This window comes from Anolis carolinensis, chromosome 6 (genome assembly GCF_035594765.1).
Source record: "Anolis carolinensis isolate JA03-04 chromosome 6, rAnoCar3.1.pri, whole genome shotgun sequence".
In the NCBI taxonomy this organism is placed as follows: domain Eukaryota; kingdom Metazoa; phylum Chordata; class Lepidosauria; order Squamata; family Dactyloidae; genus Anolis; species Anolis carolinensis.
The window spans coordinates 20,453,107-20,481,006 of record NC_085846.1 but is presented as its reverse complement, the minus strand read 5'-3'; the positions used below and the strand labels follow the sequence as shown (position 1 = coordinate 20,481,006).

Genomic DNA, 27,900 nt, shown 5'->3' with positions numbered 1-27,900 from the left:
GGAAGTTCCAGAGGGAGAAGAAAGCTCAGAGTAAACAAGTTAGGTCATTGGAATCACTTGTGCCAAGTAGGTGTAGAAGGTGAGGAAGACCCTCAGCCATTGGTCAGTTTTAGATAAGCCGAGATATAAAGTTCTTTGTTTGCTACGCACACACATGTTGCGACGGCCATTTGTATAGTACAAACTCACAAATGGGTACCAACGGCTGTTTCGCCTTATCATCAGCTGTGATAATAATAAAAGGCTTGTTTTATTGCTCTCCTGGAATTCTCTCCTTTACTTTCCCTCCAGGCTAGTCTCCAATATGATGAGTGATTAGTTGCAGGAGATGAACTCTGAGGCTTTCAAGCTGAGATGATGCAGCCATCTCATCTTGAGGGAGGGTTATGCTTTATCAGTATCAGAACAAGAGTTTTGTTAAGACGCATACACGGATCAGAAATTGTGTAGAGCTAGTGTAGCACTTTACATCAACCAATCTGCTGCCTACAGTTAAGAGGTCTCTCTCCTTTGGATTCATAGAGGAACAATGAGGATCAACATTTGTAGTTCCAAGAAAATGTTAATCAAGGAATTGGTGAAAAAATGATATTTCATATATATTTCAGCATGGATCAAAGATAGTAATTAAAGTCCAGTATGACTGATGGCTCCAGCATCAGTGGATGACACCCGTCTGGGTTTCAGAAACTACCCAAAGTGCTAAATCATATCATTTAAAGTATACAGTATGTTTAGTATTAGAGTCAGGATAAACCAAAGGTGAATGGTTAATCTCAGTGAGATTTAAAACATGAGAGAGTAGACAGCTTTAGTGAAGATGAATTGTACACACATTCCTACATTTACTTCAGCATTTATAAGACTCAGAATTATATTGCTTATAAAAATAACTTCTTTTAGTCAATGAACTGAACTCTGGCATCCATAATCTACCTACTGAGGTCCACAACTGAGCACACAAACATTGCCAGAGGTAGAGTAAGTGAAAATGGACAGGGTTGCATTTTTATTTCTTTCATTATTGCAAAAATATTTCTGTCACATTTCAGTGAAAACTTTATATATTTCTTATCCAATACTGTCATGGAAATAAACCTTATGGATTTGGTGAAATTCTGAGTTTTGAATCATTAAAGATTTTCTGACTCATTATGACGTTGAAGTTGACACATCACTTTTATTTGAATCTATGAGCTTTCTCACATCTTGTTGCCTCCTGGTATCATTATAAACCAACAAAAGATTTTACCTTTTAATGTTTGAGTTTGATATAATTACAAAGCATAGTAATTGATTAGGAGGATATTCTGTCTACTAAATAACACCAGGTCTATTGAAAGATATATATGCTGTGCATCTCTAAGACATGAGTATTCATAAGATATTGATATCTATTGCATTTTTCAAATATACCAAGCAGTTCTCCAGTAGTCTAGCATGGAGACGGAGTAGAAAATTATCTTCCAAAGCAGCCACATGGAATGAGATTGATGAGGTTGATGGACCTCAAGAGCAAAGCAAGCCCATGGTGACCCAGAAGGGATGAGAAGAAGATAGAGAGAAGGAGAGACACAGATAGACAAAAAACAGTGGCTCAAATTAATGGGAAAGGGAGTAAGGGAGGAACATAAAGTTTCAAATAGATAAGAGATAGATTTCAATGTGGTTGTGCAAAACTCCAACATTTGTTTTATCAGGTAATGTAACTGGTCTTAAAGGTTGTAAGTTTTCTGCTAGGTAGTGTGGGGAAATGTGAGTGAGAATAAAGAGAAGGGAGAGAAGTACAGAGAACAAAGAGAAACATCTAAGACATAATGCATTTGTATGTTTTAATGAATATTGTTATTGTAGAGTTACTCATGAGGAGAGAAAAATTAACATGTGAAAGATCATGCAAACTGATGGTGACAGAATGGCCTTGCAAACTTATCAGAAAAGCCAGGTGAATGTCTTGCTTTGCCTGGCTTCTGGCAAGTAAAAAGGGAGCAATAAGGCAAATCTGTCACCCTGCACACATCCCTTTCATAACACTTTCCCCATCACATGGGAAGCCTCTCAAATTGGGGGTGAAAGTGTCATTTTGGGGTGGGGCCTATGCCAAAAAATCACATATTGTTGTGTGATGTCAGCTGTCAACCTCCGGCCCCCAGAATGGGGTGAAAGCTTCCTAGGACTGAGATTTCACCCCATCTGATGAGATCGTTAAAGATGGTTTTGCAGGAGTGAGCTTCATATATAACAATTTCTTCAAAGCATTCTTGATCTCTTTGTTTCTCATACTATAATGAAAGGATTTGACATGGGAGGAATTATAGAATACATCACAGCAAAACCCAAATCCAGACTGGAAGATATATCACTAGGAGGCCTTGCATAAGAGAACGCTCCAGTTATTAATAGTAAAGAGACAACAATGAGGTGGGGAACACAAGTGAAGAGGGCTTTTTTCTGGCCATGTACAGAGAGGATTCTGAGCACTGCAGAAAAGATCTGAACATATGTTATGATGATAAAGATAAAACATCCTAATGCGACAGTGCAGCTTAGTACAAGAAGCCCAAATTCAACTAAATATAGGTCAGAACAGGAGAGTTTTAATAATTGTGGCACTTCACAGAAGAACTGGTTGATGTTATTAGAACAGAAGGTATTCATAAAGGTGCCACTGGTGTGTAATGTGGCATAAAGTAGACTTATAATCAACCCAATAGCTAACATCTTAACACAGGCTGGCTTATTCATGATTCTCTCATAATGGAGTGGGTTACAGATTGCAACATGGCGGTCATGTGTCATTATGTTGAGGAGAACAAAATCTGATGTTATAAAGAGAAAGGAAAAGAAAACTTGAGCTATACATCCAGAAAAAGATATTGACCTGTCGTTCATGAGGGACATAGCCATAGATTTTGGTATTGTGACAGAAACTGAACCAAGGTCCACCATAGCCAAACAGAAGAGAAAAAAGTACATTGGGATGTGTAGCTGGTAATCTGTCACAACTGCAATGATGATGAAAAGATTCCCTATTACTGCAATGAGGTACATTGCTAGGAAGACAAAGAAGTGTAAGATCTGCAGTCCTCTGATTGTTGAGAATTCCAGCAGCAGAAAACTGGATGTAGAAGTGTGATTGTACATGTTGCCTTCAGTTCAAATATAACACCTATAGATAGAAAAAGACAAGAATTCTTATGATGTTGGTATAATTTAACCAAGCTTGCCTAACAAAACAGAAAAATACAAGGTTTATTTCGCCACATCAGTAGAGAAACAATTGTCTTTGTTTGTTGCCCTAGAGATGCTAAGAGAGTTACAATTCCACATTGTCTCTTCCACATTGGCCTCGGGGCAACAGAAACCATAGCTTGAATAGAACGTTTCCCAGATTCCTTTCATTTATGAGCTCTTTATCTTTCAAGATTTTCTTGAAGTGGAAAGAAACATTGCTAAAATTTCTTATTGTTAATAATAATAATAATAATAATAATAATAATAATAATAATACTTTATTTATAACTCTCTCTCTCTCCCCAAAGGGACTCAGGGCAGTTTACAAAAATAACAAAGTAAGCGAACCTTAAATGCCCAAAAACAGATAAAAAAATGTTTGTTGGAAATGAAAGCTATGGACTTGTCAACATCAGAAGAGGAATTTTCCAGGGAGACTCATTGTCCCCTCTGCTTTTCATTATTGTCATGATCCCCCTGTCAACAATCTTACAAAAAAACAAATCTCGGCTATCAAACATCTAAGAAATCTCACAAAATTTCGCATTTGATGTGCATGGATGACCTGAAGCTGTATGGGAAAATGGAAACTGAAATCCAGTCTCTGACTAACACTGTCTGATTTTTTAGCACTGATATCAGCATGGAGTTTGGTTTGGACAAATGTTCGACAGTGGCATTGAAGAAGGGAAAAATCATTGAAAGTGAGGGCATAAATATGCCTAATGGCCAAACAATAAAGTGTCACCAGCCAGAGGCCTATAAATATCTGGGCATATTACAGCTGGACAACATCAAGCATGAACATGTGAAAATTGTGGTCAGCAAAGAATACACACAAAGGGTCAGAAAAATTCTCAAAAGCAAGCCCAATGGAGGCAACACCATCAAGGCCATAAACACCTGGGACATACCTGTCATAAGATATACTGCTGGCATTATAAACTGGACACAGGCAGAACTGGACAATTTGGACAGAAAAACAAGAAAACTCATGACCATTCATCATTCACTGCACCCTCACAGTGATGTTGACCGGCTATATCTGCCTAGAAGATCAGGGGGCAGAGGACTCTTGCAAGTAAAACAAGCAGTCAAAGAAGAAGAACATGCCCTGGCAGAATATGTAAAACAAAGTGAAGAACCTGCTTTGATTGAAGTCAAAAATCAGAAACTCCTCAAAGCACAGCCCACAAAAAACCAATACAAGAAAACCGCAATCATAACTCAGCAAAGTGTATTAAAATAAGTTTCTGAACTGATAACTTTGTTAAATTCAGGGAAGACCGACAGTGTTTAGGTTTTAGAAAAAATGAAAGAATCCCTAAAAAAATTAACCCTTTCCATTTTGTTATTTCAAATGCTATATAGCTGTATTAATGTCTAATTTTAATGATTTTTCAATAATGAATTTGCTCAAATGTTGCTTGTTTTTGTTCCATCTTGTCCTTATTTTGAAATCAATGCTGTCTCTCACATTTCTAGTACCTTTTCCCCTTCCAAAATTGAGTGAGTATAATAGGTCTTATAATAATAGTAATAATAATAATAATAATAATAATAATAATAATAATAATAATAATAATTGTGCGGTTTTCTGGCATTGAATATTTCTGCTGTTTCTGAGAGTCTTAATAATTGTGGAACTTCACAGAAGAACCGGTTGACACTATTAGAATAGAACTGGGAAACACTTATCTACAGAGACCTCCTGTGGTCCCTATTGATCCCTGATGTAGTGCATCTAACCAAAAGAAAGTGTATGAATAGGTTGTCGCTCATCTTTTTCTACTTCAGTAACTTGTAAACTATTGTTTTATAGCCAGAGAATAGAAGGGAGCAATACAGTTTGCAATGGGTTTAGTGGTGTATCTTTAGTAGATACAGAGATGTTGCTATCTATGAGACATATATGTCTCCTTATGCAAGATCTTGTCATTGATATTTTTATTTGTGTGCAAAACAATGATATAATTCTATCAGAAAATGTTTGTATCAAAATATTTCTTATTTGAAAATGCATGTCAATAGTACTAATCATGGTTGTCTCTGATATGTAAATAAATACATCTGTTCTCACCCTGCTTTTAAAGGTAAAGAAAGTATGGCCCTTTAATTAATAAAAATGATGTATGTATAGTAAAATGATATATTTCATCTCAGTGGTTTGTAACTTTTGGGTTTTGATGTTGAAAGATAGAAGTATTTCACAATGAAACAAAAAATCATATAGAGTTTTGGAAAATGTTGGTTTAATTGTTAATTGATATACTGAGGATTAACAAACATTTTGTTCTGTTACTATGAATAAACTATCTAGTAAAGCTCTGCTTTACAAAGTATGGGCCTGCTAGTAATAGTCACCTTCGTACCTTAGTTTTTCATGCATTTCATGCAAGTTGGAGACACATTGCCTCAAGAGAGAGTGACAGGCCACTCGATATCTAAATAGATTTTATCATTTCCCTTTTCTTTTTAGTCTACTGCAGTTTTTCTCCAAAAAGTGGCAATTGTGAATTGTGGAATTTCCCTTTTCTAGAAATCGTTCTTGTTAGTTTTTTTTTAATTTGGAGGTATTTTGGAATGTTCTACATTGATAATCTTATAAACACTTTCTGGAATTTTTAATTACTTTTTTTAATCATCAAATAATCTTAAACTATACACAGAGATGTTGGATATGTTTTCTATGGCAAAAGATATAAAATATTTAGGTTTTTAAAGTGATATTTATTAGTTTTAACAAATACAAACTAATTCACATTGAGATAAACAGCACTCAAGAAAAAGAAGTAGAAAAGAAGGACTATAGATAAATAACATACAGTATATGTATATCTTTCATAAAAATTACAATTGATTTATCTTTCAGAAACCACATCAGTTAGATAATTTGGGCAAATTCTGTAAATTTAGCAGCCTATTCTTCCATTCATTGGTGCTTCAATTCATTTCCAAGTTTGAGCATACAGTATTCTTCCAGTTGTTATTACATATGTGAAGAATAGTCAATGTCGTGATCCAATTTCTTCTCAAAAATGTCCAGCAAAAACATATTTTTCTGTTTATATTCTACAATCCACCTTTAATTTTATTTTACTTTATTTGCATTAAAGATATGGATCTTTCACCTTGTTGGAGGTCCACCACATGTCATAAAAGATCCTTTCTTATCCTGAGAAGCACAGCATAAATTTGAAGCATTTGTGCACATTTTTGACAACCTACTTAGATTTAAGTACTATCTATACATCATTTTATGTATATTTTCTTACAAAATTACTAGACTAGAAGAATTATGTCATGCCATTGTTTTAAATGTTCATTTCCTCATTATGCCCACAATTCTTGACCCACCTTCTCATTTTACAGATTCAACTTCTATTTCTAATTTCAAAAGGCATTTGTACATTTTAAAAAATTATATGACCATCATCTTTACACAATTCCAAATAAAACCAATTTTCTCCATCTTTTGCATGAGTTCTTTTTATCCTGTTGAAATCTCTTTTTAAGTTGTGAATAAACAAACCAATTGAGATCTGACCCTTGGAAAAACATTTGCATTTATTAGTGCAACTTCCCCAATAATGGATACATACAATTTTCCCATTAGTTTCTAATTTATCATGTGCCTGAAGAAGCTCCCGGTGGCGTAATGTGTTAAACCCTTGTGCCGGCAGACTTCTGACCTGAAGTTTGCAGGTTTGAATCCAACCTGGGGAGAGTGCAGATGAGCTCCTTCTCTCAGCTCCAGCTCCATGCAGGGACATGAGAGAAGCCTCCCACAAGGATGGCAAAAACATTTTAAAAAATCCAGGTATCCCCTGGGTAATGTCCTTGCAGATAGCCAATTATCTCACACCAGAAGCAACTTGCAGTTTCTCAAGTCGCTCCTGACATGGGGAAAAAAGTGCCTGAAGATTCTTAAAAACTCTTTGGTGGTTTTTTGCTAAAATGTTTTTCTTAATTTTTAACCTGTAAAATAATTATCTTTGGAACACTTTGAGAAGCATCTCAAGTTTCTTGTATAGAGTTCATAGGGTGCTTCCCAGTTACCACATCCTTTATATATACAAAGTACATTGAGGAAAACTGCTGAAAGAGGTATCTATTCAAGTAACATTCCTCACCCCAGCAATGAAACTGGGAAGATAGAGTAGCCTCAAACTGAATGATTTCCTCAAGTTGCAAAAAAAGGATCTGGGCACACTTCTACAAGCACTGAGTAGCCATATGCTGGGACCGCAAGGAGTAGCCACTCCTGTTGACCCCAGGCTGTTTATAGAAAATCAAGGAAGACCTGGGAATATACAAGCAACCAACAGTATTTACTATCTCTGGGTGAAAACGTTCTATCAAATTATATTCTTTCTGATAAATAAGGCTCAAAGAAATGACACAAAAGAAAAAAGTAGACCCCAACCTGTGTGAGAGGACAAAGTACATGAGAAGTGTAGGGTTAAAGGTTCAGAGGGAAATATTAAGATCTGAAAGATCATGCAACTCAATTCTCAAGTAACAACTTTAACTATGTTTTAAAAGGAAAAGGCAGCATGTAACAGATTTCTTAAAACAGTCTTGACCTCTTTGTTTCTAACACTATAGATGAATGGATTTGACATAGGAGGAATTATGGTATATATCATGGCCAAAACTGTATCCAAATTAGAAGAGTCAGCAATAGACCTTGCGTAGGCGAGGACCCCACTGGCTACAAACATTGTGACAACTGTGAGGTGGGGAACACAAGTGGAGAGGGCTTTCTTCTGACCTTGTGAAGAAGGAATTCGAAGCACAACAACAAAGACCTGTACATATGATCTGATGATGAAGATAAGGCACCCTAATGCTATACTAAATGACAGGATAAGAACCCCAGTTTCCATTAAAGAAAGGCCTGAGCAGGACAACTTTATTAATTGTGGAATTTCACAGAAGAACTGATTGACAATATTGGAACAGAAAGTATTTGCAAAAGTACAACCAGTGTGTAATATGGCATAAATAAGACTAGCAATCAGCCCAGTGGCTACCATCTGTAGGCAGGCTCCTTTGTGCATGATTCTCTCATAGTGGAGAGGGTGGCAGATTGCAACATAGCGATCGTGAGCCATAATAGTTAGGACACTATAACCTGAGGCTCCAAAGAAAATATAAAAGAAAACCTGAGCAACACAGCCAGCATAAGTAATTGACCTATCATTCTTAAGAGACATAGCCATGGCCTTGGGCACCATGACAGAAATTGATCCAATGTCCAACATGGCCAAATTAAATAGGAGATAGTACATGGGAGTGTGAAGGTGGGAATCAACTGCAACTACAGTGATAATGAGAAGATTGCCTATTAATGCAGTCAGGTAGAATGCTAGGAAGACAAAAAAGGATAAGATTTGTAGTTCTCTCATATCTGAGAATTCCAGCAACAGAAAAGAGGATGTGGAAGTAAAGTTACTCATGCTGTTTTCGGTATCTTGATATTTCCTGTAGGATGAGGATTTAAAAAATAGTTAAACTACTACTTTGGAATATTAGCCATTTCAATTTTAATAAACTCTTTTTTCTTGGAGAGTGATATTTTTGCTACTTCATTTGGGTAATGATTTTATGTTAATTTTCTAACAAATGTTATGACCATAGTCCTGTGTTGTAATTCCTATAGCAACCACATACAATATGAACCAAGATTACAGGTGGACTCCAGCCACAACCAGAACAGACATATCTCTAATGTTTACATCTAAGAAATCTCTAGCCTGGATTGTAAGGCTATGTGACATAAAATCACTTCTAGATTCGTGGATATACTCTGGTTTTCTTGGGCACAAAAGATGCAGCTGTTGCTTGCCAATAACTTCTGTCACAATATAGGATTACATACGTTTAATATTAGGGGTGGGAACTCAGAAAGTATTTTGGTGCTTTGTGTTGGAATGATTTCATGCTATCAACATACCTTCAATAGTGCATGAAGAATACTAATCTAGTGTATATTTGTTTTGTTTGAAGTTCAACAAATAGCAAATGCCATTGTTAGATATAGATAACCTTCTAGGTCAGTGGTTCTCAACCTGTCGGTTGCCAGGTGTTTTGACATACAACTCCCAGAAATCCTAACAGCTGGTGAACTGGCTGGGATTTCTGCACGTTGTAGGCCAAAACACCTGGGGACCCAAAGGTTGAGAACCACTGCTCTAGGTCATTGTTTAGTAGGCTGCTAAAAGAATGTGACCAAATTTCCTGCTTTGTTTTGATAGTGAAGAAAAATTAGCCAATACATAAAAGTAAGGGGAGATGAGTTGCAATCTGATTTATTCCCATTCTTCTATTATCAGACAATATATACATTTCCCCACTAAATGGACAGTCCATTATGTGAAAATTGACTGATTACAATGATATCTATATCTTGGTTTAGAAAATACAAAAGGGCCACGGAATATTTAAACCACATAGCAAAAAGATGATATATCTCTCTTCATTTTAATGTTTTCAGCATATAAGAGTGCATATGAAAATATTTTAACAAACAGAAAAACAAAATCCTAGTGTTATTCTATTTGTGCCACTGCAGGAGGGAATCAGAAAAGCAATCTATTATTTCCTTATAATAGATATGATGGGTGGGTGGATGGATGGATGGATGGATGGATGGATGGATGGATGGATGGATGGATGGATGGAAAACTATCAGGCAGACAAATAGAAAGTAGCAAAGAATACATCAAAATCAAACTTACCCGGACACATTGGTAGGTGAGGTCATTCATCTTTTCCTTGAAACATTTTGAGCCACATGAAATGCGAAGAATCTCTGCTTTGCTTTGCTTGCTTTGCAAGGTGCCAAGAAAGAGCATCATTTAAGGCTGATTTGGCTTCCTGAGATTTTACTCCCAGGAGTCCAACTCAACTGATCACAAGTCATTGCTTCCATTCCCCCTCCCATCTAAGGTGTTTCCTTCTACGTTTAGAACAAAATTGAACCATGAATAAGCATGTTAAATATTTCTGATTAAAACAATAATACAATAGAGTCTCACTTATCCAACACTCGCTTATCCAACGTTCTGGATTATCCAACGCATTTTTGTAGTCAATGTTTTCAATACATTGTGATATTTTGGTGCTAAATTTGTAAATACAGTAATTACTACATAGCATTACTGCACATTGAACTACTTTTTCTGTCTAATTTGTTGTATAACATGATGTTTTGGTTCTTAATTTGTAAAATCATAACCTAATTTGATGTTTAATAGGCTTTTCCTTAATCCCTCCTTATTATCCAACATATTCGCTTATCCAATGTTCTGCCGGCCCGTTTATGTTGGATAAGTGAGACTCTACTGTACTAGAAAAGCATATCATTGAAAATGTATCCTTTATTATAACAAAGCATTCAGAATCAATAAAACAATAAAAAGAACAATTAACTAAACAAGCAATTTCAACATGGGGTTCCAATGAGACAAAAGCCATAATAAATAATTATCATCACAGAGCATTTTTCAGTTCACAAATGAAATATATGCAGTCATCTACAAGAATGAATGAAATTACAACTTCCATTCGACAGGAGCCTAATTGTGACATGGTGCAACCTCCACCTAATTCTATAGATTATGCTATGCAATCAAGTTGTAGGATCTTGGCCCTTGCCTTTACCATATCAGTTCCATTTTTTTCCCACTAACAACCTTTTAAAAGACTACACAAAATTAATGTTTTCCAGAATAGCAACTGGACCTTTGTTGATCATATGCAGCATAAATTCCATTTGTGCTATCATATATTATTTTGCAATTTTTACGGAATGAAGTGCTCAGAACTTTCATATACGAGTTACATGAAGTCAAGGATGACAAAGGAAGTGCACAGACGGGGTGACACATGGAACTTCCTATCCCTGTTAACCCATGATGACTTATTAGTTGTGGGATGTGCATTCTAGTGCCTTCAAGCTGAGACTGTAAAGCCAGTGAAGTATAAACCTAATAGAAGTTCTCTGTGTGAGGTTGAAATTTTGTTTAGATGCATAGGCAGATCAATTTCTCCTGGATACCCAGAAATTGTGTAGAGCTAGAGTAACACTTTCTATCAACCAATCTGTTGCATACAGTCTCCCTCATTTAGATTCATACAGGAACAGTGACGAGAAACTTCTGTAGTTCCAAGAAAATATTAATCAAGGAACTGTGAAAAAAATGATATTTCATATATATTTCAGCAGGGATCAAAAATAGCAATTAACAAATCTGGCCTTGGAGGCTAGGCAACTGAACAAACATGGAAGAATGGCATAAAACACAGCTGGAAGAGATGGGGAGAAGTTTATTCAAGAGATTTAACTTTTGTGGAATGGTAAAATGTTTTGTATGGCATAGGAGTCCAGTATGATTGGTGGCTCCACCATCAATGGAAAACTGAATCCAGCCTGGGTTTCAGGAACTACCCAGAGTGATAAACCATATCATTAAAAATATAGGGTTGCCAGAGGTAGAGTAAATGAAAATGAACAGGGTCTCTTTTTAATTTCTCTCATTATTGCAAAAATAATTAAGTCACATTTCAGTGAAAACTTTTAATATACTTCATTCAGATCAGTCACATTAAAAAAAACACCTTATTGATTTGGTAAATTTTTGATTTTATTAAAGATTTTCTGACTCATTATGATGCAAGAGAAATAAGTGCTGGCAAAGTTGACTACTCTCTTTTATTTGAATCTATGAGCTTTCTCACACCCTGTAGCCTCCTCTGGTATCATTGCAAACTAACAAAAGATTTTAACTATTTTCATATTTTCATGTTTGAGTTTGATAATTACAAAGCATATTAATTTATTAGGAGGAGATTCTGTCTACTAAATCACAACAGATACGTTGAAAGATATTTATGCTGTGCATCTCTAGATCATGAGAATGCATGTGATAGATGTTATATCTATTGCATAATTCAAATATGCCCAGCAGTTCTCCAGTTCTCTGGCAATGTAGATGGAGTAGAACAATTGTCTTCCAAAGCAACCATGTTGAAAGGGACATGCTGAGGTTGATGTAGTTGAAGAGCAAGGCAAAGGAGCCCATGGTGACCCAGAAGGGATGAGAGGAAGAGAGAGAGAAGGAGAGACTAGTTTTGTGCATTTGTATGAAATCGCTTATTGTTCCTAATTGTTTCATTTGTATGGCCCCGTTTCTGTGTCTGTCCACCACTTCCAAAACTGTGGTCCATACGAATGAGCTCTTTCATTGGGCAAGCTGCCCAGGCTCCCCTCCCCCTCAGTTTTAAGGTTAGAGCGGTGAAATTCTCCACACATGGAAGGCATATCAGCATCTTTAGCCCACGAATTCTTACAAGGTTTGGGTCATCCCCTGAATGTTAGGGATTTTTTTTCTTTCTATAAATAAAATCTCCTTAAAAACATTCCCTCTTTCTCCACTGGTGCCGCCCTCTAACCTAAGGGCTTAAGATACTAATGATTCTGAGATGTGCCCCTCTCGATCTGTGAGGAGACCTGGGCTTAAAGGCAGGGTCTTAAGGCACCACTTGTTCTGAGATGTCTCCCTCTAGATCTGCAAGGAGACCTGGGCTTAAAGGCAAGGTGTAAGATACCACTGATTCTGAGACTTCTCTCGATCGATCTGCAAAGAGACCTGGGCTTTAAGGCAGGCATAAGGCACCACTGATCCTGAGACTTCTCCCTCTCAATCTGCTAGGAGACCTGAGATTAAAGAATAAGCAGGCTGCAAGACAGGCACTGAGGCAGGCAAGAGGCAACAAGCGGCAGGCAGACCAAAGAACGAACTCTGCCATACCATGCAATACAAATGAACTGTACGGTACAGAAGCACGGATTAAACATATGAGACAAATACCGGACCCTACTCTAGAAGAGACACAGAAAGATAGACAAAAGACAGTGGCTCAAATAAATGGAAAAGGGAGTAAGGGGGGGGGGGACATAAGGACTCAAAATAAGTAAGAGATAGGTTTCTGTTTGGTTCTGTGCAACTCCTAATTTTTTTCTGTCAGGTCATTTAGCTGGTCTTGGAGGCTGTATGGTCTCTGCTAGGTAATGTGGAGAAATATTAGTCAGAATAAGTGACAAAATTAAAAAGTGAATGGAAAAAAGAGAAACATCTAAGACAGAATGCATTTCTATGTTTAAATGAAAATTTTATATTGTAGAGTTACTCATTAAGAGAGAAACATTAACATGTGAAAGATCATACAAACTGATGGTCACAGAATTATCTTAAAGATGGTTTTGCAGGAATGAGCTTCATATATAACACTTTCTTCAAAGCATTCTTGATCTCTTTGTTTCTTATACTATAAATGAATGGATTGGACATGGGAGGAATTATGCAATATATCACAGCAAAAAACAAATCCAGACTAGAAGATATATCACTTGGAGGCCTTGCATAAGAAAATGCTCCAGTGATGAATAGTAAAGAGACAACAGTGAGGTGGGGAACACAAGTGGAGAGGGCTTTTTTCTGACCATGTACAGAGGGGATTTTGAGCACTGCAGCAACGATCTGAACATATGTGATGATGATAAAGATAAAACATCCTAATGCTATAATGAGGCTTAGAACAACAAGCCCTACTTCAACTAGATATAGGTCAGAACAGGAGAGTTTTAATAATTGTGGAATTTCACAGAAAAACTGGTTGACATTATTAGAACAGAAGGTATTCACAAAGGTGCTACTGGTATGCAATGTGGCATAAATCACACTTACAATCAACCCAATCACTAACATATTAACACAGGCTGCCTTATTCATGATTCTCTCATAATGGAGTGGGTTGCAGATGGCAACATGGCGATCACGTGCCATTATATTGAGAATAACAAAATCTGATGTTATAAAGAAAAAGAAAAAGAAAACTTGTGCTACACATCCAGGAAAAGATATTGACCTGTCGTTCATGAGGGACATAGCCATAGATTTGGGTACTGTGACAGAAACCAAACCAAGGTCCACCACAGCCAAACAGAAGAGGAAAAAATACATGGGGGAGTGTAGCTGGTAATCTGTGAGAATTGCAATGATGATGAGAAGATTTCCAATTATTGTAATCAGGAACAGCACTAGGAACAGAAAGAAGTGTAAGATCTGCAGTCCTCTGATATTTGAGAAGCCAAGCAACAGAAAACCAGATATGGAAGTGAGATTGTACATGTTGCCTTCAGTCCACATATTATACCTGTAGACAGAAAAGCCAATAATGTTTAATCTGCTGGTATATATGTAGCTTAAGTTTAACTAAGACTGTCTAATAAAACTAAAGAATATACAACTTCTATTTTTCCACATCAGCAGAGGGAAATTTGTGTTTGTTTGTTTCCTCAGAGATGTCAAGAGCATAGATTTATATCTTTTCTACAGCAGCATTTACACGATGAACACCCTGAGAGCAATCGCAATGACAGTCTGTATATAACATATCCCCAATTCGTAGACCTCTTAACCCTCGTATTAAGATTTGGCAGTTGTTTGTTTTAGCCATTACAGAACCTATCAAGTATCCACAATGTTAGACCTAGATGTAGACCTGCATTAGCCTTTGCAGAATGGCTCTATAACTCATAATTGGCATTTCCCATATAAAACAAAAGTTGTAGCATTGTTCAATTTCTCTGCCTATCTGAGCTTTGGAAAGTGCATTTATCTCTTTTACAAAATACTTGAAAGACCACACAGAGCTTTGAGGATTTCTAGCATTTTACATATTTATAATACACATTATATTCTAATGCCATTATGACAACTATTTTTGCTTTTAAAACTTTAGCTTTAATATCATGTCATCAGTGCATTTAAAAAAAGGAACTGACATGAGAAAAGCTCATTTTGAAATATAACTTTGTTTTTGTCTCAAAGCTGCAGCTAGTTACATGACTTTTTCTTCCCCTTTCCTTTCCTTTTTGCCTACCTCTTTATACATCCTTCAAGATTTTCCTGAATGAGAAGAAAATTGCTAAAACTTCATATTGTTCATTCTAAAAAAAATACTACTTAGAAAAGAACTATGTCCAAACTGTACTCTTATCCCTGACTGTGAGAATTAGTTATATATAAACCAACAGAAAGTAAATTTGGTTCATTCTACTTTTCCTATTTCAAGCACTATTGAAATAGATGTTGTGAGGCATAAATGAGACAGGCAGGCAGCAGACACACAAACATATATGCACAGAAATGTTAGCAACAGTTCCAGCAAACAAACAAGAAGTCAATGACACTCATTTACAAAAAATTAACAGCTTTGCTGCATATTTTACAGGTTCTATGCAAAACCAATTGGATGTATACAACTTCTTACATTCAAATTTCTCACTTCAGAACTATCAAAAAGATATTAGAATATGTAAGTAGTTAGATAGAAAGATAGGTAGGTAGATGACAGAGAAAACTGGAATACAGTTCTTGCAACAACAACAAAAAGGCAGGTATCAATTACACTTACCCAAATATTTTAAATAGCTTCACTGCACAGCTTCCAGGCAATGTAAGATGCAGATTCCTGGCCACTTTTAGTAACAGTATGATGTTTGTGAGTCCCTCTGTCCCCAGCATGTGAAATCATTCAATAATCAGGATAAAAATTGTGATGCTTTGTTGATTATTACCCTTTACTATACATGCATTAGAAATACCTGATATGTAAAGATAACAGGAACAAAATGTCAGTGAGAGCATTACTTGCTACATATAATTGCAGCATGCCTGGAAGGAACCTCTTTTAAGGCTTTTCAGAGGATTTTGGTCCCATGAGTCTAGCCCATCCGATCAGAAATCAGTGTTGAATTTTGCCTCATTCCCCATGGGATATTGTTTCATCCACTTCTACAAAGCAGAACAGACAATGAATACATCTCACTTCTTTCTGACTATAAAAAATCTCATTTGTAAATTCTTTTCTAGGATTTTTCTCAGAAATTATGTCTTTCATCTACCTATCTATGTACCTATATCTGGACATGGTACTGGTCATTGACGTGTGTGTGTGTGTGTGTGTGTGTGTATGGGCAATATATCATAATGCAAAAAGTCAAGACTAAATACCTTACTTCCTTGTGAGATAAAGCAAGTGTTCATAGGGCCATTAAAATACCAGGGTTATTCGATGATCCTAGGGTCCCTAGGAAATTCCTAATTTGTGCCCTCAACCTGTAGAAGCAATTTCCACTTGCTTTTGTGGACACTGGGTTCAGAAAGACCAAAAAAACATGGGGGGGGGGGGGTCTTTCCTGGCTTCTATTGCTTTTGGGATATTTCCTGGCAATTCAAATTTTCAGAGTTTTTTTTTACATGTAGATAAAGTCCAAATTTTTTATCAGTCTGTAAGACAGACCCTATAACATCCACCAGTTACTTATCCCTTAGGTATAGCATGTCATCTGAGCTTTGATCTCTAAGACCACTTGACTGAGATGACAAGAGAGCCATCATATTGGTCAAAGAGCACTGTGAAACATATGCATTTCCATATGGAATTTCCTACATTTCCTATGGAAAATAACAGATATGAAAGCTATGAATCCTTGAAACATTTTGAGCCACACGACATGTGAACAATCTCTTCTATGCTTTGCTTTGCTTTGCAAGAAGCCAAGAAAAAGCATCTTTAGAAACTGATTTGGCTTCTTGAGATTTTACTCCTACGAGTCCAACTCACTTGATCACAGGTCATTGTTTCCATTCACCCTCCCATCTAAAGTGTTTTCTTCCATGGTTACAACAAAATTAAACAATGGATAAGCATGTCAAATATTTCTGATTAAAACAAGAAGATGGCAAACAAGCATGTCAAATATTTCCTCATAAATACTCATTTACAAGGAAATAATATTCAAAAGAATACAAAGGCATATCATTGAAAATGTATCCTTTATTATAACAAAGCATTCAGAATTAATAAAACAATGAAAAGAACAATGAACTAATCAAGCATTTTCTAGGCAATAGGGGTTCCAATGAAAAAAAAAGCCATAATAAGTAATTGTCATCAGTGTCTATAAAGAACATAGGTATAGGTGACAGTGGTGTAAACCAGTATGCATTCATCTATGCCAGATGAAGGATTTCTTTATTGGTTGCACTTTGGCTGCATGCAGATCAAGGTTGCACAGCCCTAACTGAAGAGCATGGCCATTGTACAAGTAGCAATTTATGTTAGGACTATCACAAAATATTTTTCAGGGCACAAATGAACTTTATACAATCATCTCCAAGAATTCTTGAAGTTACAACCTCCATTCAAGGGAAGCCTAACTGTGCCATGGTGCAATCTCCACCTAACTCTATAGATGGTGATTATGCTGTGCAGTCAAGTTGTAGGATCTTGGCCTTTGCCTTTCCCATATTAGTTAGATGTTTTTCACTAACAACCTTTTACACTAAATTACACTAAATTAATTTTTTACAGATTAGCAACTTGACCTTTGTTGATCATATTAAAGCACACATTCCATTTGTGCCATCATACATTATTTTGCAACTATTATGGAAGGAGATGCTCAGAACTTTCATAAGCAAGTCACACGAAATCAAGGATGACAAAGGAAGTGCACAGATGGGGTGACACATGGAACTTCCTATCCCTGCTGACCCGTGATGACTGATTAGTTGTGGGATATGCATTCTAGTGCCTTCAAGCTGAGATTCTGAAGAGCTTATATAAACCTAATAAAAGTTCTCTGTGTGAGGTTTATGCTCCATCAGCATCAAAACAAGAATTTTATTAAGATGCATACACAGATCAACTTCTCCTGGATACCCAGAAATTTTGTAGAGCTAGAGCCATCAACCAATCTGGTGCATACAGTTAAGAAGTCTCTCTCATTTAGATTCATAGAGGAACAGTGGCAAGAAAATATTAATCAAGGAACTGTGAAAAAATGATATTTCATATATATTTAAGCATGGATCAAAGATAGTAATTAACACATCTGGCCTTGAAGGCTAGGCAACTGAACAAACATTGTAGAATGGCATAAAACACAGCTTGAAGAGATGGGGAGTAGTTTATTCAAGAGATTTAACTTTTGTGGAATGGTAAAATGTTTTCAGTGGCATGGGAGTCCAGTATGATTGTTGGCTCCAGCATTAATGGAAGACTGAATCCAGCCTGGGTTTCAGGAACTACCCAGAGTGCTAAACCATATCATTAAAGGCAGGGGTCCCCAAACTTTTTAAATAGGGGGCCTCAGACCGTTGGAGGGCCACACTAGAGTTAAAAAAAAAATCTATGAACAAATTCCTATGCACTCTGCATATGCCTCATTTTCAAGTAAAAAAACAAACAAAACAGGAACAAATACAGCCTTGATGATGATGATGATGATGACGACGACAACAACAACAACAACAACAACAACAACAACAACAACAACAACAACAAAGAGGGTTGGAAGAGAACCCTTGGGCCACTAAGTCCAGCCCCCTTCTGCCTTTGTGCACCCAAAGCACAAGCAAAGCAACCCTGACAGATGGCCTCCCAGCCTCAATGTTGTTAATAATAATAATAATAATAATAATAATAATAATAATAATAATAATAAAGAGGGTTGGAAGAGACCCTTTGGGTTATTGAATCCAACCCCCTTCTGCCTTTGTGCACCAAAAGCACAAGCAAAACACCCCTGACAGATGGCCACCCAGCCTCAATTTTAATAATAATAATAATAATAATAATAATAATAATAATAATAATAATAAAAAAGAGGGCTGGAAGAGACCCCTTGGGCCATTGAATCCAACTCCTTCTGCCTTTGTGCACCAAAAGCACAAACAAAGCATCCCTGACAGATGGCCACCCAGCCTTAATAATAATAATAATAATAATAATAATAATAATAAGCCAGAGGCCTATAAATATCTGGGCATATTACAGCTGGACAACATCAAGCATGAACATGTGAAGACTGTGGTCAGTAAAGAATACACACAAAGGGTCAGAAAAATTCTCAAAAGCAAGCTCAATGGAGGCAACACCATCAAGGCCATAAACACCTGGGCCATACCTGTCATAAGATATACTGCTGGCATTATAAATTGGACACAGGCGGAACTGGACAATTTGGACAGAAAAACAAGAAAACTCATGACCATTCATCATTCACTGCACCCTCGCAGTGATGTTGACTGGCTGTATCTGCCTAGAAGATCAGGGGGCAGAGGACTCTTGCAAGTAAAACAAGCAGTCAAAGAAGAAGAACATGCCCTGGCAGAATATGTAAAACAAAGTGAAGAACCTGCTTTGATTGAAGTCAAAAATCAGAAACTCCTCAAAGCACAGCAGACAAAAAACCAGTACAAGAAAACTGCACTACAAACTAGAGCTGACAGCTGGCACAACAAAACACTGCATGGAAAGTTCCTTGACAAAATTGAAGGAAAAGCTGATAAAGAGAAGACCTGGCTCTGGCTCACGAATGGGACCCTGAAGAAGGAGACAGAAGGCCTGATCCTTGCAGCCCAGGAGCAAGCCATCAGAACAAATGCAATCAAGGCCAAGATCGAAAAATCAGTTGATGACCCAAAGTGCAGACTGTGCAAGGAAACCGATGAAACCATTGATCATATCCTCAGCTGCTGTAAGAAAATTGCACAGACAGACTACAAACAGAGGCACAACTATGTGGCCCAAATGATTCATTCGAACCTATGCCTCAAGTATCACCTCCCTGCAGTTAAGAACTAGTGGGATCACAAACCTGCAAAGGTTGTGGAAAATGAACACGCAAAGATACTGTGGGACTTCCGAATCCAGACTGACAAAGTTCTGGAACACAACACACCAGACATCACAGTTGTGGAAAAGAACAAGGTTTGGATCATTGATGTTGCCATCCCAGGTGACAGTCACATTGAAGAAAAACAACAGGAAAAACTCAGCCGCTATCAGGACCTCAAGATTGAACTTCAAAGACTCTGGCAGAAACCAGTGCAGGTGGTCCCGGTGGTGATGGGCACACTGGGTGCCGAGCCAAAAGATCTCAGCCGGCATTTGGAAACAATAGACATTGACAAAATTACGATCTGCCAACTGCAAAAGGCCACCTTACTGGGATCTGCACGCATCATCCGAAAATACATCACACAGTCCTAGACACTTGGGAAGTGTTCGACTTGTGATTTTGTGAAACGAAATCCAGCATATCTATCTTGTTTGCTGTGTCATACAACGTCGTTGTGTCAATAATAATAATAATAATAATAATAATAATAATAATAATAAGGGTTGTAAGAGAAGAAGAAACCCCTTGGGCCATTTAGCCCAACCCCCTTCTGCGCTTGTGCTGTGGGGGCCGGATAAATGGCTTCGATGGGCCGCATCCGGCCCCCGGGCCTTAGTTTGGGGACCCCTGCATTAAAGGTATAGGATTGCCAGAGGTACAGTAAATGAATATAACCAGGGTCTCTTTTTAATTTCTCTCATTATTGCAAAAATAATTCTGTCACATTTCAGAGAAAACTTTTAATGTACTGTACTTCATTCAGATCAGTCACATTAAAAAAAACACCTTATTGATTTGGTAGAATTTTGATTTTATTAAAGATTTTCTGACTCATTTTGATACAAGAGAAAAAAGTGCTGGCAAAATTGACTCCTCTCTTTTCTGTGAATCTATGAGCTTTCTCACACCCTGTAGCCTCCTGGTATCATTGTAAACCAACAAAAGATTATAAGTTTTTCCCTGTTTGAGTTTGATTTGATTACAAAGCCTAGTAATTGATTAGCATTGGATTCTGTTTTACAACATAATGCATGTGATAGATGTTGATATCTATTGCATAATTCTAATATGTCCAGCAGTTCTCCAGTTCTCTGGCAATGGAGACGGAGTAGAACAATTGTTTTCCAAAGACGCCATGTTGAACGGGACATGATGAGGTTGATGACGCTGAAGAGCAAGGCAAGGCAAAGGAGCCCATGGTGAAACAGAAGGGATGAGAGGAAGAGAGAGCGAAGGAGAGACACAGAAAGATAGACAAAAGACAGTGGCTCAAATCAATGGGGAAAGGAGTAAGGGAGGAACATAAATACTCAAAATACATAAGAGACAGATTTCTGTTTGGTTCTGTGAAACTCCAACTTTTTTGTGTCAGATTTAACTGACAGAATAAGTGAAAAAAATAAAAAGTAGAGGGAACAAAGAGAAACGCCCAAGACAGAATGCCTTTGTATGCTTAAATAAAAATTTTATATTGTAGAGTTACTCATTAAGAGAGAAACATTAACATGTGAAAGATCATACAAACTGATGGTCACAGAATTATCTTAAAGATGGTTTTGCAGGAATGAGCTTCATATATAACACTTTCTTCAAAGCATTCTTGATCTCTTTGTTTCTTATACTATAAATGAATGGATTTGACATGGGAGGAATTATGGAATACATGACAGCAAAACTCAAATCTAGACTGGAAGATATATCACTAAGAGGCCTTGCATAAGAAAATATTGCAGTGATGAATAGTAAAGAGACAACAGTGAGGTGGGGAACACAAGTGGAGAGGGCTTTTTTCTGACCATGTACAGAGGGGATTTTGAGCACTGCAGCAACGATCTGAACATATGTGATGATGATAAAGATAAAACATCCTAATGCTATAATGAGGCTTAGAACAACAAGCCCTACTTCAATTAGATATAGGTCAGAACATGAGAGTTTTAATAATTGTGGAACTTCACAGAAGAACTGATTGACATTATTAGAACAGAAGGTATTCACAAAGGTGCTAATGGTGTGCAATGTGGCATGAATCAGACTTATAATCAACCCAATCGCTAACATCTTAACACAGGCTGCCTTATTCATGATTCTCTCGTAATGGAGTGGGTTGCAGATTGCAACATGGCGATCATGTGCCATTATATTGAGGAGAACAAAATCTGATGTTCCAAAAAAAAGGAAAAGAAAACTTGTGTTATACATCCAGAATACGATATTGACCTGTCGTTCATGAGGGACATAGCCATAGATTTGGGTATTATGACAGAAACTGAACCAAGGTCCACCAGAGCCAAACAGAAGAGAAAAAAGTACATGGGGGAGTGTAGCTGGTAATCTGTGAGAATTGCAATGATGATGAGAAGATTTCCAATTGTTGTGATCAGGAACAGCACTAGGAACACAAAGAAGTGCAAGATCTGCAGTCCTCTGATATTTGAGAAGTCCAGCAGCAGAAAATCAGATATGGAGGTGAGATTGTACATGTTGCCTTCGATCCACATATAATACCTGTAGACAGAAAAAGCAAATAATTTTTAGTCTGCTGGTAGATATATAGTTAAGTTTAGCCAGGCCTGTCTAATAAAACTGAAGAATAAAAGGTAAAGGTTTCCCCTGATATTAAGTCTAGTCATGTCTGACTCTGGGGGTTGGTGCTCATCTCCATTTCTAAGCCGAAGAGCCGCCGTTGTCCGTAGACACCTCCAAGGTCATGTGGCCGGCATGACTGCATGGAGCACCATTACGGAGCGGTACCTATTGATCTACTCACATTGGCATGTTTTCGAACTGCTAGGTTGGCAGAAGCTGGAGCTAACAGCGAGTGCTCACTCCGCTCCCAGGATTTGAACCTGGGACCTTTCGGTCTGCAAGTTCAGCAGCTCAGTGCTTTAACACACTTTGCCGTCAGAGCTCCTAAACTGAAGAATATACAACTCTTATTTTCCCACATCAGTAGAGGAAAATTTGTATTTGTTTCCTCAGAGATGTCTACAGCATAGACTTATTATATCTTTTCTAAACAGCATTAGCAAGAGGAACACAATGAGAACAATCCCAATGACACCCTGTACATAACATATCCCCAATTCTTAGACCTCTTAAATCTCTTCTTAAGATTTGGCAGTTGTTTGTTTTAGCCATTACAGAACTTATCCACAATGTTAGACCTAGATTTCCTGCAGCTGCTACCAGGTAGAAAATGAAGAATGCAATGAAATGTAGTATCTGGAACTCCCGAACATTTGAGAATTCCAGGAGAAGAAATTCTGACAGAGAAGATTGATTCATTAATTGTTGCTCCTTAAGAGACATAGTGACTGCCTGTTCAAACACAAGGAAGACAATAGTTAGGCATGCCTCCAGAGATAAATCCAAAATCCAATACAGGAAAAAAGTACATAGGGGTGTACATGTTGGAGTGGGACAACAAGGTCCTGTACAAATGTTAGGAAGGTTTCTTGCAACTATTGTAGGGTAAAAGACAAGGGCACAAACAAGTGTAGAGGTCATAGTTCTCAAATCTCTGAGAATACTAGAAAACAAAACATTGAGAGTTTGGTTTACTTCTCAGTTCTTCTGCTGCCTATGTAAAGAAAACTATTTTTATTTTATTTATTTACTTTATGTATATCCTGCCTTTCTCCTCGTGGAGACTGAAGACGAATAACAACCACACACTTTGATCTCGATTTAAAACAAAGCAAATGCAAAATTTAAAAAACCCAATTAAATAGTACTGCATGGTTTATGTTAAAATGCAATTAAAATATAATAAATACAATTAAAATGCTTTTTAAAACACACAATTTCCACCAAATCCCACCCACAAGGTGGCAGCTTTTAAAATGAGCATAAAAGAAGTGGCGAGGCAAAAGTTGCCATATTAATTTTTAGCAGAAATTGGTATTTAACACAAGTTTTGGCTCAAGGTTAACTTATTAACCTGCTGTCAAAAATGAATGAATGAACGAATGAATGAATGAATTCCCATTTCAAATTCTTCCCTTACCGGTAATTGACATTTTTCGGTGGAAAAAAAACTAACATTAGCCAGCATTCTTGAAGTTCCCTACTTTTCCCTACATATCCCTACTTTTACATTCTTTTTATATTATAAGATGTAATTATCTTGGAGGTAATAATTTGTGACTGATCATAAAACTTATCATCCTTAATTGGGAGCAATATGTGTCCAGAGTTAGAAATAATACCCTAAAAGTGGTCTAACACTCACTGTATATTAATCTGAAATTTCCACATTTTTTTCTTGGTCTGCCATCTCTAAAAATGCTCTCATCAATACATTTTTGTTTGCTTTTCTAATATTCTTCAGATGTTATAGCAGAGAGGCAACCAGCATGGCAACTTCAATTCTCACTTGAACAATACTGTCCTAAAACATATCCTATTAGAACTATGCCCCACTGAGATAAATTGGTCTTACCCAACAAGGTGGGTCTTACTCAAACAATTTTATAATGAATACATACATATGATATTATCTTAATTCTTCTTATGGTTCCCATTTTTAAACAAACAAATATTGTACTATTCTAACAGAGGTGAAATAAACTTAGACTATTCAGTCTTCTGGTAAGCTTATTGAAACAAATGGCATCAATGTAAGAGAAAAATGTGAAGGGACAGAAGCAAAGGAAAATCTATGCTAGATGGTGAGATCCTTTTGAAAACACCATATGTAATGGCAATATGAACTAAAAGAACATGAAGAATAAAAAGAAAAGTTTTTTTAAAGTGGTGAAACTACTATTTGCAATTATCACACACCTAATATTTAGAAACTCAGAACTACATATTCTGGAAATATTGCACTCATCTTGGCAGAAAATGGGTTTAAAACACCTCCAAATGTGACATACACTCCCATTTCAACTGCTCTTCATTTGCTTCTTTAACCCTAATTATATGCCAGTCTCTGAAATGTCTTCTGTCAATTCATTCTTGCTTTCCTAAACTCTTTCTAGTAGAGAAGTAATTTTTACATTAACTTCAAATTTCCACTCAAGTAAGGCAATAAACTTGCCCAACTTACACATCTAATGCATGTCTCAGAACTTACTGTCTGGAAATTAGGCAACAGTTTATATGAATTTTTATGAATTATTTGTTTGCATGTAGGAAATCTTTAAAACTATATGAGCACCCCAGCTAGATGGTGACTAAACTAGATTGATTCATAGATGCAGAGGGAATCATAAGTAAAGGCAAAAATACAGAATCATAGAATCATACTTAAAAGGTCTCCAATAGACTTTCAATTCCAAACCCCACTCAATGCAATGAATCCAGCTAGAACTTCCCCAGCAGGTAGCTACCTAATCTCTTTGTGAAGATGTCAAGAGAAGTAGACCTCACCCCCTCTCTACATAATTAGTGCCACTGTTGAACCGCTGTTACTATCAAAACATTTCTTTGAATGTTGAATCAAAGTCCACGGACTTGTAATTTGAATCAGTGATCTGTTTTACCTTCTAGGGTAGCAGAAAGGAACACCACAACTTTCTATCTCTGACAACTCTTACTTAAAGCGAACAGAAGAGAAAATATGAAGAAAGGAAAATATGGAAGCGAAGGAAAGCCTGTGAAAACATTTGAGAAAATCCCAAAATCATCAGGAAACTTCTAAATCACTTACAACTTTTCTTCACATATTGCTTTTGATTTCAGATCTACAGTACTTTCCTTCTCTAACAGCAAGCTAGCTGCGTGTCAGTAAAGACATCCATGTCACTTGGATTTATTCTGAAAAATGTCTTCAATTGAAGAGATGTATTAATTTGTCTTCTGTGCTTCTGGAACATTGCTCCCAGGGGTGGCAATCATAACTCAGCAAAGTGTATTCAAATAAGTTTCTGAACTGATAACTTTGTTAAATTCAGGGAAGACCAACAGTGTTTAGGTTTTAGAAAAAATGAAAGAATCCCTAAAAAAATTAATCCTTTCCATTTTGTTATTTCAAATGCTATATAACTGTATTAATGTCTAATTTTAATGATTTTTCAATAATGAATTTGCTCACTGTTGCTTGTTTTTGTTCCATCTTGTCCTTGAAATCAATGCTGTCTCTCACATTTCTAATACCCTTTCCCCTTCCAAAATTGAGTGAGTATAATAGGTCTTATAATAATAGTAATAATAAAGGTGACAGTCGCATTGACGAAAAACAACAGGAAAAACTCAGCCGCTATCAGGACTTCAAGATTGAACTTCAAAGACTATGGCAGAAACCAGTGCAGGTGGTCCTGGTGGTGATGGGCACACTGGGTGCCGTGCCAAAAGATCTCAGCCAGCATTTGGAAACAATAGACATTGACAAAATTACAATCTGCCAACTGCAAAAGACCACCCTTCAGTGATCTGCACGCATCATCCGAAAATACATCACACAGTCCTAGACACTTGTGATTTTGTGATACGAAATCCAGCATGTCTATCTTGTTTGCTGTGTCATACAATAAAATAATAATAATAAATTAAACAGATAGTTCATTGGGGATGAAGTGGTTTAAGCATAAGAGGAAGCATATCAATCACAGCATCTTTGAGAAAATCTCATTCATGGCACCACACTATTAAGTGCCAAACGGCTCAAACTGATTATTATCTTCCCAACCCAAATTTTAGAACTTTATTGTTAAATAGATTTAGGGAGACATTTGCTAAACTGCCTGTTGTGTTGTTGTTGTTGTTGTTGTTGTTGACACAAACACATAGTACAACACAGCAAATGAGATATATATGCTGGATTTCATATCACAAAATCACAAGTTGAACACTTCCCAAGTGTTTAGGACTGTGTGATGTATTTTCGAATGATGCGTGCAGTTTCCAGTAAGGTGGTCTTTTGCAGTTGACAGATCACAATTTTGTCAATGTTTATTGATTTCAAATGTCTGCTGAGATCTTTTGGCACACCGCCCAGTGTGCCTATTATTATTATTATTATTATTATTATTATTATTATTATTATTATTATTATTTATATCCTGCTTTATCTCCCCAAACGGGATTCAAAATTTAAAATTGTATGACGATGGTTTTATGAGATAGAAGTGGGACCAAGAGAAGGGCCTTTCCTGAAGATCTCAAGGCCTGGGCAGGTTCATACAAGGAGACACTGTCAGACAAATAGTCTGGACATGAACCATCTAGGGCTTTAAAGGTCATAATCCTGGAAACAGCCTGGCAGCCAGCGGAGCTGCTGCAACAGGGGTTGCCCACTCCCTCTAGCCAGCCCCAATTAGAAATCTAGCTGCAGCTCTTTGGACCAGCTGAAGTTTCCAAGCCCTCTTTAAAGTCAGCCCCATGTAAAGCGTGTTACAGAAATCCAGGTGGGATGTAAATAAAGCATGTGCCACTGTATGTGTGGTTTGTTTGGTTTTTTTTGGGGGGGGGGGAACAGTTCTGTGACTCTGTAATTTATCTAATGTTTTATACATTTAGTTGTGCATAGGTTTGTTGGTTGCAATTTCTCAAGTCACACCTGACACTAAAAAGGTTTGTTGGTCTGCTTTTGGTCAATTAAAATTGCATTTAAAAAAAACCAGAATGTTTTCTGTTCTTTCTCTAAGCCTCTGGTTCCCAATGTGGGGCACAGGCCACACTTGGGGGGGATTTGATTTTTAAGGGGGACAATTTAAGTTATTAACTATGATCTTTTTGCATGTCTCATGGTTCTAGGGGCCTCATATACTGTATATAAATATATATTCTGGCATACATATTTAAAAAAATTAAAACCAGAATGTACACAGCAGTCAGTTGGTGACAACAGAGAGTGGGAACGCCCACACCTAGATGAAACCCACCACTCCAACAATTCCTGCACCAAGTTGTTCCATGTCAATTAAATTGTCCTTATTTTATCCTATTTGTGTCTTGTT

General features: G+C 36.9%; 3 protein-coding genes and 1 pseudogene across 3 annotated transcripts; all 4 read right to left on the bottom strand.

The window, feature by feature from the left end:
• Positions 1 to 622: 622 nt before the first annotated feature.
• On the bottom strand, positions 623 to 3,396 carry LOC100562376 (olfactory receptor 14A16-like). The gene has a single exon (XM_016995836.2). It carries the CDS (start codon positions 3,142 to 3,144, stop codon positions 2,278 to 2,280), a length of 867 nt encoding a protein of 288 aa, XP_016851325.1. The 5' UTR covers positions 3,145 to 3,396; the 3' UTR covers positions 623 to 2,277.
• A 4,043-nt stretch (positions 3,397 to 7,439) lies between these two features.
• LOC100562571 (olfactory receptor 14C36) lies at positions 7,440 to 10,502 on the bottom strand. Its single transcript, XM_003224576.3, has one exon. The coding sequence runs from the start codon at positions 8,694 to 8,696 to the stop codon at positions 7,773 to 7,775; it is 924 nt and encodes a 307-aa protein (XP_003224624.1). The 5' UTR covers positions 8,697 to 10,502; the 3' UTR covers positions 7,440 to 7,772.
• A 99-nt stretch (positions 10,503 to 10,601) lies between these two features.
• Positions 10,602 to 15,182, bottom strand: LOC100562768 (olfactory receptor 14A16-like). The gene has a single exon (XM_016995837.2). The coding sequence runs from the start codon at positions 14,448 to 14,450 to the stop codon at positions 13,488 to 13,490; it is 963 nt and encodes a 320-aa protein (XP_016851326.1). The 5' UTR covers positions 14,451 to 15,182; the 3' UTR covers positions 10,602 to 13,487.
• Positions 15,183 to 19,845: 4,663 nt separating this feature from the next.
• On the bottom strand, positions 19,846 to 23,384 carry LOC134292456 (olfactory receptor 14C36-like; annotated as a pseudogene).
• Positions 23,385 to 27,900: the final 4,516 nt, after the last annotated feature.